Source organism: Schistocerca nitens, chromosome 8 (genome assembly GCF_023898315.1).
Source record: "Schistocerca nitens isolate TAMUIC-IGC-003100 chromosome 8, iqSchNite1.1, whole genome shotgun sequence".
NCBI lineage: Eukaryota > Metazoa > Arthropoda > Insecta > Orthoptera > Acrididae > Schistocerca > Schistocerca nitens.
Genome location: NC_064621.1, coordinates 244,820,476 through 244,833,394, shown reverse-complemented (window position 1 = coordinate 244,833,394; position 12,919 = coordinate 244,820,476). Strand labels below are relative to the sequence as shown.

Sequence of the window (12,919 nt, the reverse complement as noted above, 5' to 3'; positions counted from 1 at the left end):
AAATTTCTCGCTGTTCTGATTTCTGCTACTCATTACTTTTATCTTTTTTCGGTTTACTGTCCATCCGTATTCTGTACTCATTAGACTGTTCATTCCAATCGACAGATCCTGTAATACTTCATAACTTTCAATAATGGTAGCAATATCATCAGTGAATCTTATTGATTACCCTTTCACCCGGAATTTTAATCCCACTCTTGAACCTTTCTTTTATTTCCGTCATTGCTTGTTTGGGGTAAGATTTAACAGTAGGACCGAAAGGCTATATCCCTGTCTTACGCCCATTTTAACCCGAGCACTTCGTACTTGGTCTTCTAGTCTTAGTGTTCCCTCTTGGTTTTTGTACGTACATACAGCATATCACCCGCCTTCCTCTACGGCGTACTCTTGTTTTTCTCAGAATTTTGAACATCATGCACTAATTGATATTGTTAAACGCTTTTTCCAGGTCGACAAATCATATGAATGTGTATTGATTTTTTCTTTGGGCTTACTTGCATTATCGATAGCAACGTCACTGCTTCTCTCGTGCCTCTACCCTAGAACCAAACTGATTTTCATCTAATAGACGCTCAGTTTTCTTTTCCATTGTTCTGTATGTTATTCTTGTCAGCAGTTTGGATGCACGAGCTCTTAAGCGTATTGTGCGATAATTCTCGTACTTACCGCCATTACTATCTTCGGCATTGTGTGGATGATAGTTTTCCGAAAGTCTAATGATAAGTCGCCAGTCTCACAGATCCTACATACCAACCTGAATGGCCGTTTGGTTGCCACTTCTTGCAACGACTTCAGAAATTCCAATGGAAGGTCATCTCTCCCTCTTGCCTTATTTGATCTCAAGTCTTCCATAGAGCTTTTAAATTCTGATTAATACTGGAACACCTTTTTCATCCAGATCGGCTTTTAATTTCATCTTCTGTCACGTCGTCAGGAAAGTCGTCTTCCACACAGAGGCTGTCATTGTACTCTTTCCATCTATCTGCTTTCTCTTCTGCGTTAACAGTGTAATTCTCGTTCTACCTTTAATGTTACCACTCTTGCTTTTAATTTCACTGTAGGTTGTTTTGGTTTTTCTGTACGCTGAATCAGTCTTTCCGAGGATAATTTATTTTCCGACTTATTCACATCTCTCCTCCAGTCATTTCCCTTTTTGCCTTCCTCTCCCTGCTTATTTCATTCATAGGTGATTTATAGTGCAGTAATTGTGTTACCCTGGGTTTCTTCGCAGTTATCTCCCTTGTAGCCATCTCTGACTGTCCAACATCAGTGCCCGCTCTTATTGGAGATGTCCACTTTTTTCTGAGCTGTCTACTCTGGCATTACTTATAGCAGTATCCACATCCTCAGACAACTTCAAAGGCATCTTGTTATTCCTCGGTACTTCAGTATTCCACTCACTTCAGTACTCTTTGCTATCCTTCCCCAGTTCCCCATCTATTGTAAGATTCTCTTAAAGATCAGTCTACTCTTCATCATTACTAAATTACGATCTGAGTCGATATCTCCATCTGGGTAAGCCTTACAATCTAATATCTGATTGTGGAATCTCTGTCTGACCATGACGTAATCGAATTGGAAGCTTCCAGTGTCTGTGGCTTATTTCCAAGTGTTGTGATTTTTGAACAGAGTATTCGCTGTTACCATCTGATATTTATTGGAGAACTCAATCTTCTCCTATCACAGTCCAGTTTCCACGCCCGTATTCTCCCGTAACCCTTTCTCCTATTCCTCCTCCCACAACCACCTTCCGAGAACTAGTATCCTGTAACTAAAGGTTGCACGAGTGCCGTATTGGAAGTATTCCAAAGTAGTTTGTTTGAGCGTCCGTAAACCTTGGCTGCTCCGTTGTCCAAATATGTGCCTAGGGCCTCAGATAAGATGACTACTGCAGTGAGGAGACTGCCCTCGGCGCTCCAGCCAGTAGTCCAGTATGGCCAGCGGCGCACAGGAAGGCCAGCACGTGCTGAGGGGTCCGCCGCTGACGGAGGCGGAGGTGGCGGGGGTGGAGCTGCCCCTGGCGCCCTACCTCGTCCAGAAGCTGGCCGCCCACGGGGACCGCCTTCTGCAGGTCGGTGCACTGACCTCTACACGCACTCATAAATAGTCCTGGTCGGTGTGGCTGAGCGCTTCTAGGCGCTTCAGTCTGGAACCGCGTGACCGCCGCGGTCGCAGGTTCGAATCTTGCCTCGGGCATGGGTCTGTGTGATGTCCTTAGGTTAGTTAGTTTTTAGTAGTTCTAAGTTCTAGGGGACTGATGACCTCAGATGTTAAGTCCCGTAGTGCTCAGAGCCATTTGAACTCATATTCTGTATATCCGGTACTTACAGTGTATGTGTTATAGCAGACTACTAGGTGCTATCCAAAACCTTCAGTGGTAGCCTAAGCTTCTTCCAAAACGTAAGGGTCCTTGCTGTGAACCTGAAAGCAAACACCAATCTTCACAATTTCTGTTGATCCATTGTGGATACGGGACAGCGGCCGGTCACATATTAACTGAAGAAATTGTTAAACAGCGGTATGTTTTGAGAAGTTATTTTATTTAGGTAACCTCTTTCGGCATCTTCAGGCCCCTAGGCGCTCCATGTATAAAAAAATCAGATATATCGATATTTATACACCTGAAGCCGTCAATATCTGGATTCCGTGAATTCGTTTTTGGAGTGTTTTTTCGAAGTAAATACGCCAAAAACGAATTCATAATATTCAGATATTGATGGTTCCAATTAAGCAAGCATCGATATATCTGATTGTCTACACTTGGAATGCATATGGGCCTGAAGATAGGATTAATGAGATACCGAAATTGGTTGTCTAAATAAAATAACTTCTCAAAACATACGGCTATTGGCGATTTTCCTTGGTTAATAATCTTCACAATGGTTTAGGTACTGCACTCGTACTCAGGAAGTAGTGCGTTCACATCCCAGTTTGAGTCCTTTGAGCCACACTGGGTGAATGTTCGTATGTTTTCTCCAGTAGGTTCAAACTCCATCAGTTCCTCTCCTCGTTTACTTGGATCACTGTTTCTAGTGACCTTGCTGTATTTACGACTTAAATTCTATCTTACCTTCCTTCGTTCCTATTCTTCTTAGCCACTTCTTTGTTAAGCCGTTCTCTACTGTAGTGATCTCGAGAAACTATTTTGTGACATCGGATACCACGCAAATTACCGATGAGATCGCCCCACGTTGGGCGCCAAAATGTAGTGCACTGCGATTTTCTTCTCACTCTGCTGTCGGACGTGAAATGACGACCAGATGACTGATGAGCTTGCCCCACGTTAGGAGCCAACAATTAATTGATATCAATAATTTAATGTAATAAAACACAAAAGATACAAAATCAAGGGGTTCATGTATGAATGTAAAATATTGCTTATATGATCAAAACATGAACGAAATGAATTTATTTTCGTACTGAAATTTCCTGGCGGGTTAAAACTGTGTGCCGGACCGACACTCGAACTCGGGTCCCGAGTCCCGAGTTCGAGTCTCGGTCCGGCACACAGTTTTAACCCGCCAGGAAATTTGATATCAGAGAACACTCCGCTGTAGAGTGAAAATTTAATTCTATTTGCGTACTGTTTACAAAAACCAGAACAAAATTATAAATCTCAGGACCGATTTGGCTGGACGTGGACACGACGCAGTTATTAAGGGGAAGGAGGAGGGGGCGAATCGTCTCACCATTATTCGTTATCGTTCGTCGCGGACTGCTGTCGGCCACCCTCATCTGGAATCTCGGCGTTGGGGCGGGGCCCAGCTACGATTTCCGCGATGTCTGACAGTTGTCGGTCGCGTGTCCGATGCTGTACTATCACGGTGTCGAAAGGCGGACGTTGGCGATGTGTGGAGGAGCGCCCATGTCCTCTCGCTTCTGCATTGTCTCCATGACTCCCACCCCACTCGCTTCTTTTCCATCTCTCAGCTCAACTCCTCTTCGAAATATTCTTCCTTTCACTGCTGTCATTGGCAGACAAAATGTTCAATGCAGCCTAATTACAGATCGCCGTTTCATAGCCACGCCTCTAAGTGTGGGGTGGAAATTTCCCATCTGGCGCGGGCTGGCGTGTGGCTCGTGAATCGGCATCTTTCTCACGATTTCACATTCCTTTCCTGCATTCCGAAGCTGTTGGGAAAGCAGCTACACAACACTTCTTTATAATCGCTCTCTCTGCATGAGGCCTGGACAGACTGACGTTTGGCTTCCGTCTCAAAATCTGCCAGAGTCCGAGATTTATAAGGAATGTCGAGAAAAACATCTTCTTAAGGACGCTGACATCGTTCTCACGCCTCCCTGCGCCAATTCCCCACGCTTTGCGTACGCTAATCCCTGTGCCCATAGGGTGCTGGAATTGTCGACACATTCCTGGTTTCTAAGGCAGGTAAAATGGCTGCCACCAGGCCAGAAGAACTCAGATGCTTTCGCGTGTACATTCTTGGCGTCGAGTCCAAATGGCTGCAGGTGTCCATCAGTTCTTGGCACGCTTCTCGTTGTCAGACAGGCCGTTCGCAACGTGTCCATCCTTGAACGAGGCGAGGCCCGGATTCCCACTGTGTGCTTGCAGAACGTCTGCAGTGTCCTCTCCTCTGGGGTTCGCCCCATGGTGCCCACCTCGGCCACTCGCGGCGAGTTGGCGAAAGTGGCCGCGGTCGGACGTATTACAACATGGAGCATATGAAAACTCGGCAAAGGTAACGTTATGGCCAATTAAAAGTTCCTGGCAGTCTAAAAAAAAATGTGCGGGACTGGAAGTCGAACCTGGAAACTTACCTTTGTTGGGCAATGCTCCTACCGACTACACTATCGAGGCTTGACTTATGACGCACCCTCGGTGGTTTAATTCCTCAATCTGGTTAAATCATTTCTCCGTAATAACCTTTCCACCATCAGTGTTAGTTGAGCAAGGTATGCTGGACAACTTCTGCGATGTTTGGAAAGTAAGAGAGAAATATTGACGGAAGCAAGGCAGCAGGTCGATTCGTGGTTGGATAGCTCACTCGGTAGTTGTATTGCAGGTCAAAGGCACGGTTCCGGTCTCGATTCCCTGTCAGACAGTACACACTCCACTGGAGAACGAAAGGCTCATTCTGCCAAGGATGAGCCATTTCTCAGCAATTTCCTTTCCTCCAGGGGAGCAAATTCTGCAGGGAGTGTAGGAGAACTTCAATGAAGTTTCGTAAGTAGTGCAGAACTGTCTTATTCGTCAAATTCTCTTGACACCCAATATAAATGTGGCAGGAAGGGAACTCCGTACCACCGAAAGTAGTGGTTGTTAAATGGTTCAAATGGCTCTGAGCACTATGGGACTTAACATCTGAGGTCATCAATCCCCGAGAACTTAGAACTACTTAAATCTAACTAACCTAAGGACGTCAGACACATCCATGCCCGAGGCAGGATTCGAACTTGCGACCGTAGCGGTCGCGCGGTTCCAGACTGAAGCGCCTAGAACCGCTCGGCCACAGCGGCCGGCAATGATTGTTATTGAGGTAGCTTGCTTACACGCGGCAACTACGCAGTCACGCCACAGACCCAAACAGGTTTAGACAAAGTATGGCAGAAATTGTGGCAGTACCGATTAGAAATAATTTGCAATAATTTATTAAAATAAATTATAGATAAAGTATCTTGAGTGCAAGGAGGATACATAATAATGTAGTTAAAGATTCAGTTTTGCTGCTCTATCTGTTGAACACTGGTCTAGTCCTAAATCTACGTATCTAGTAGAACATTCACTTGGGCTCTTCTGGGCATCGACTGTAGAATCTTGATGGCGTCTGGATGCACGAGGTTGATACTGCAAATTAACTGTTGATACACACTGTCTGAGTGGAGCCGTAAGACCGCTTGTATCCGCGTTTGGCTGTTGGATGTCTATTTTCGAACTGTTTGAATGACGTATGGCAGAGGCATAACAAAGTCCCTGTTGTGTGCGCCCTCTGCGACATCTGATCATAACTACGAGGGCGTGCTGAAAAGTGATGCCTCCGAATTTTTTATTATGTTCTCAGTATCGGCCGAGGCACTGTATATTACGCATATTTGGCGGACTATCGCGCTTTGCTGACGCAAGTTGCAATCCTTTACCGCCAGGGACTTCTGAACTGGAAAAAACGTGTGCTATAGTCGAGCTTCTAACCGCAGATAACTTCACACATGAAGCACCCTCCATCTCAGAATGACAATGCCAAATCACACATGACATTTGCAGCAATCCGAGGCTTTTACTCGCTGTCATCCATCATCCTCCATAAAGTCCGACTTGGCCTCATCCGATTTTCATCTGTTCCGTAAACTTAGAGGAGACCTTCGACGACTTCAGTTTGATAATGATGAATCGGAGCAAACAGAGGTGACGTTGTTTCTCTGTCAACGAAGTCAAAAATTCTACAATGGCGGTATCAACAAACTGGTCTCTCTTTGGGAAAAATATGTTCGTCGCCAGGGTGACTATGTAGAGAAATGAATATGTAGACATGAAGAATAAAGACGTACAATGTTAAAAATTTGTTTTTCTTAAAATACTTTAAGAGTTTTGACATAAAAATTTCGGAGGCATTACTTTACAGCACGCCCTCGTTTTTTCGCCCCTCTGTAGGCTTTCCTTGCCGGTGTGGCGCACTCTATGAGCGTGTGCTGCAGTTGAAAGAGAGGCAGTTGCACATATTTAAAAATGCTAAGAAACAGTGTAAATACAGAAACAACCAGTAATAATTTTCTTTGTTGATAACTAATACCTAATTCATAGCAGTGCTAAACTTCTGCATGATTAGTGCTTGAGATTGGCCACTTGTTATGTAACTAGACCTTGTCTATGGAGCACATGGTCTAACATTAAAATTATTATTACATGAATTGTAGCCGCGCGGAGTGGCCGCGCGGTAAGAGGCGCCATGTCACGGAATTGCGCGGTCCCTCCCGCCGGAGGTTCGAGTCCTCCCTCGGGCATGGGTGTGTGTGTTGTCCCTAGCATAAGTTAGTTCAAGTAGTGTGTAAGTCTATGGACCGATGTCCTCAGCAGTTTGGCCCCTTAGGAATTCACACACATTAGAACATAAATTGTCTGAACACTTTCAATTGCTAAGCAGCAGCAGCCAGTTTATTACAGAGTAACAAGCCATATTAAAGGTTACTACCTTCAAAGTGAGAATTGTACTCTGACTGACAAGGGAAAGGGAACACTCAGAAGCGACGATGAAACCATATGAAACTTCGTGGATTGAGAGGATATGTGGTGTTATTTAAGTGATTATATAATCGGGACAAATTTACGAATAATTTGGCAGTTATGAACCCACATATGAGTATGACAATGTGCCACCTTTGGCCTGGATGGATGCTCCGATTCGGTTTCGGTTAGAAAGGGCCCAATAAAGCGTTTGTACCCTCTTCTGAGATAAGCTGACCCACAACCGTTGTAACAAGTCCGAAAAAACAGATACCATCTTCTGATAGATAAGGTTTATCGGACAATGATCTTCTTCAGTGCGGATGCACTCGCATTGCTGAAACTCAAGCGGGATTCGGTAGATTGACTGTCGCGAGTAATGAGTATAGTTGGCAGGGTTCCAAATGGTTCAAATGGCTCTGAGCACTATGGGACTCAACATCTATGGTCATCAGTCCCCTAGAACTTAGAACTACTTAAACCTAACTAACCTAAGGACATCATACAACACCCAGTCATCACGAGGCAGAGAAAATCCCTGACCCCGCCGGGAATCGAACCCGGGAACCCGGGCGCGGGAAGCGAGAACGCTACGGCACGACCACGAGCTGCGGACAGTGGGCAGGGGCCCTACAAATGTAGTGTGTGGACAGTAAGCTGGAAATTTCGGTCTCACGGCGAGCGTGCCAGAGATAAGTCCCTGCAGTCGGACTATCCTCCGCGCCCTCGGTGGCTCAGTCGGATAGTGCGTCTGCCATGTAAGCAGGAGATCCTGGGTTGGAGTCCCGGTCAGAGCACACATTTTCAACTGTCCCAGTTGATATTTATCAACGCATGTAAGCTGCTAACGGTCTGGATTTCATTGCAATTTCACCGTTGTAACTTGTCTGAGACGTCTGCTAAACCTACTGGGCAGAACAGGTAATACGATTGTGGAAAGGGCCAAGGGTTGAGGTCAGTTTCTGCTTCTAGTTGTCGTTTATTGTAATTTAATAACCTTTAAAACGAAAGAGGCAAATAGCCGAATCTTTACCGAATGCAACTCTTTCATGGCTGAAGATCTTCAACAAGAAATCTTAACAAGATAAAAATCCAATTAAGATAGCAATAAAATAATTCAAATAAACAACATACGCAAAGTGCAATACAAATGGTTGAGGGCCACAATAAAATTTCAAAACTTCAGAATATATTACCATAGACCTTTAAAGGCAGAATGCCGGCATGTTTAAGCTTGAAAGATAAATTTAAAATTTAATTTTGTAAAATTTTAAGAAAACCAAACAATAGCCATAAGCCTAAAATTTAAAATAGCTGACAACAGATAATTAAAGACCGGTGGCACTCAGAAGCCTCCAGGGGGTCGGTCTGCCCTCGTTCACTTGGGTGAGACAGGTGGTGAGCCCAAGTATACTTGATCCGTCGGAACCCAACCAGCGGACAGCCGCGGACCGACCGACACAACGACTTGCTTCTCGTCAATCGGTACATGAGAACTCAAACCGGCTATGTTACAAACGTGATAATCCACAATAGAGTATGTAATAGCTGTCAAAATTACACACCATGTTCGACAGCGACAACAGGTGAGGAAAGGACCCTGCCTGAAATTACGTTAGCAGACAGGGCAGGTAACCGGAACACTAACGGCCACAAGACAGAAAATTCCACTGGTGCACTCAAATCGTAGTCGACCAAAATAGTTAATTGCACCGCATGGCGGCTAAATCTCAGCAGTTGAACCACTCGGCGTTGCTCCCTGGAAAACCTCCCCAACAGCAAACCACCGAAGCGAACCACCACAACATGAATAGACGTGGCTCGGGTAGTTGAAACCACTACTCACCTCTGACATCCTGGGACGGTGAACCACGAAGCTCGTAGCGATTGGACAGCTCCACACACGCTCCGACACTGCGCAGGGGCTGCCAGCGGCCCTAGCCGACTGCATGCGCGGATATCCCTCGTCCGCAACAACCGACCGACTCACTCCAGACCCCCTTGCCGGAAACTATATACACCAAACCAAAGATGGTACACGGCGCAAATATCGATACACATCACTGCTGCCACACATAGAAGGAAGAATAACCACGATGTAACCGCGACAAGGACGGGAAACCAAATACAGATAGACAGCGAAGTCCACGAAAACGCATAGTTGGTAGCGAGCATGGCTCATTGTTTTCGATATCCTGCATACTAGCACTGGCTCAGTGTTGACTTCCGAAAACGTTCAACAGATGTTCTGCTGTGGACAGATGTTGAGATCTTGCTGGTCACTGGCGTATCTGAACATCACGTAGACAGTTCATAGAGAAAAGTGCCGAATTCGATGAGGGTTCGGGATTACAGCCGGATCATGCTGACTTCTTGCCACAGTATTTCGGCTGGAAAACGTCCAGCCATCTTTAGATGAGTGTCCGCCACCTTTGCCAGCCGAAATATTGTAGAAAGAAGTCAACATGATCAGGCTGCAATCCCGAAACCTCATCGATCATTCAGTACGTCGGGAAAACTTCAAGAATCACGAAAGTGCCATGTGTTGGCGAGTATTGTCGTGTTGGAAAATGGCCTCACGATACTGACGCCTGAGAGGTAACATATGACGCAGAATGTCCGTGATGTACTGCACTGCACTGCCCTAAGTCAGTACCAGCCGCGACCAGAAATCGTACACGATATCTCCCCGCACCGTGTGGCCAGCAGTAATACTTCTGTGTCTGTCCGAAATCTTGGAAGAATGGGATCTCTCCCCAAATCACCGCCATACCAGCCCATTTTGGTAATCCGGTGTGTAGCAGATCCATGATTCATCACTGACCATAATGCAGCGCCATTCATCAGCAGTCCATGGCCGGCCGAAGTGGCCGAGCGGTTGTAGGCACTACAGTCTGGAACCGCGCAACCGCTACGGTCGCAGGTTCGAATCCTGCCTCGGGCATGGATGTGTGTGATGTCCTTAGGTTAGTTAGGTTTAAGTAGTTCTAAGTTCTAGGGGACTGATGACCTGAAAAGTTAAGTCCCGTAGTGCTCAGAGCCATTTGAGCCAAGCAGTCCATGCTTCCCAGTCAGAGCACGCTCAGACGCAACCGTCTGCGTTGTGGCCTTAATGGCAGCTACAGGCGGGGAGGTAATTCCCTAGTGCAACCGCTGCTGGTCTCCAACCATTGGAGTGGATGACACAGGACGTTGCAGGCAGTCCATTACTTGTTCTCAGACTGGAGGCGCAGATAAGCAGTTACAGTGTTCCTGGTGCACAACACGACGATATCATCTTGCGATGTCAGAGGTTGTCTACCGGAACCTTGGCGATAAGTATGCCTGCTGTCATGTCTCCATGCAGTTCACCATGGGGTCATTGTCCCACCCAGAGGCCCCGCAAGTCTGGATACTGCACAATTCGTCAACCTGGCCCAATGGAGATTGACAGTGGGGCGGGGCATCTTTTTAAACTTTCGCCAGGTATTGATAAAGCTGTCTTACACAAATATTAGCATCTGTCCCTCACGGTGATCACTCAACACTTGATATTGTTCACACTCCGTATACAGAGTGTTCGGAAATTCCCGTTACAAACTTCTGTTACTTCTACAGGGGAAGTGAGTGCGTGATATTTTGAATAGGAACCCATGTCCGGAAAAGTACCGTTTCCGTTCTAACACGGTTTCAGTACAGATGTTTAACTCCCACACTTTTGCTTGAGGAACTGAACGCAGTACAATTATTAGGCAACAATTCGAAAAGAAAATCCGTTTATCACTTGGGGACATTCAACATTACCTGTTTACATTATTCTAAAACAAAAAAGAACCCAGCATAACATACGTACAGAACAGTCCTACGCATTACAATAGCGACTCGATGTGGCGACCACCACCGCTGCCCCAGACATTGTATCTACGAAGCATGTTCTGCTCTCCATCTCAGCTGGTGTCTCTTCAATTTCTAGTGCAGGGGACAGAACTCGTGTCAGCAGATCTTCCTCTGCCTCTAAAGGAGTCTTGGAAATTAAGCTTTGCTTAAACTGTGATAAATGAATATTCCGTTATGTTTCCTTCCTCATTGTTGCCATATAACTGTAATACGCTATGACGGAATCGGCCCCTCAGACAGAAATGGACAAGTTAAGCATCTGCATTATAACCGCCATAGAACGGAAAAGTTACATTTCCGGACATGTGATTCTATTCAAAACAATATGTAGTCACCCACCTCTACAAGTCCTAATGGTTTATAACGGGAATTCCTGAACTCCCTGTATAAACTACCAGACCTAGTAACAAGACTAGACACGAAGAAGGCACTCTGATGACTGTCTGCCTGTACAGACAACTGCAAGTCTATGGTTCAAATGGCTCTGAGCACTATGGGACTTAACATCTACGGTCATCAGTCCCCTAGAACTTAGAACTACTTAAACCTAACTAACCTAAGGACATCACACAACACCCAGTCATGACGAGGCAGAGAAAATCCCTGACCCCGCCGGGAATCGAACCCGGGTACCCGGGCGTGGGAAGCGAGAACGCTACCGCACGACCACGAGCTGCGGACAAACTGCAAGTCTAATGATTTACATAACCGCTAATGATGTGTACGTGTACGAAGCTAATTGGTGTCCTATCACGTCTTCTGGGTGGTTGTGTTATTTTGTCAGGCACTGTGCCTTGATGTCTTAATAAACACATCAAAAGAAGTTTTGCATTACCCCGGTTCCCAGAACACCTGAAAATAGACGTTGACTGTGGATATTGTATCACAGACACAGTCCCTTTGACTGTTCATAGATGTCACTAAACCCACCCAAAGATGGAAACAACCATGAATGAGAAGCGCCTATTAGACGGAGGGTGTCCGACAGCCGATCAGTTCCAATTATTCCACCAAGAAGGAGATACACGGCTCGTGTTGTCTGTAGTTCAACCATGCCTAGACGATCAATACCTCGTTTCAATCGCGTCCGTATTGTTACTTTCTGCCATGAAGGACTCACAACAAGGGAAGTGTTCAGGAGTCTCGGAGTGAACCAAAACGATGTTGTTCGGACATGGAGGAGATTCAGAGAGAGACAGGAACTGTCGATGACATGCCTCGCTCAGGCTGCCCAAGGGCTATTACTGCAGTTGATGACTGCTACCTACGGATTACGGCTCGGAGAAACCCTGACAGCAACGCCATAATGTTGAATAACGCTTTTTGTGCGGTCGTAGGACGTCGTGTTAGGACTCAAACTGTGCGAAATAGGCTGCATGATGTGCAACTTCACTCCAGAGGCCCATGGCGAGGTCCATCTTTGCAACCACGACAGCATGCAGCGCCGTACAGATGGGCCCAACAACATGCCGCATGGACCGCTCAGGATTGGCATCACGTTCTCTTCACCGATGAGTGTGAGCTTCCAAGAAACTTCAGTAAATGGAAATAGAAGAAAGCCAATTACACGTGTCACGCAATTTGCCATCTGAAGGAGCGACGAACTATCACAACTCCGAAAACACGAGCATTTACACAAAGTAAAATTATCATCAAAATTTCGCTTATCGCTATGGTTGCGGACATATGTCTGTAAACGATGGCTGTGCGACTGCATAAATAGCTGAGACTATTGTTTCGCTTTTTTTTTCAAACTTTCCACCTGCATTCTGGAAAGTTACTGTCTATGTTATTTTTTGTTTCCTTTTCTTTATTTTGTTATTAGTGGATGGTCTTTGACTTTCTCCTTTGTATTAATCAAGATCCGGT

At 45.7% G+C, this 12,919-nt stretch overlaps 1 protein-coding gene across 1 annotated transcript in view; it reads left to right on the top strand.

Annotated features, from left to right (window-relative positions):
- The first annotated feature begins 1,933 nt into the window (after positions 1 to 1,933).
- The window catches only part of LOC126199504 (uncharacterized), a 108,015-nt gene continuing 97,029 nt past the window's right edge, over positions 1,934 to 12,919 (top strand). Inside the window, exon 1 of the mRNA XM_049936427.1 lies at positions 1,934 to 2,071. Coding sequence (XP_049792384.1) covers positions 1,934 to 2,071 — 138 coding nt within the window. The remainder of the gene's footprint in view (positions 2,072 to 12,919) is intronic.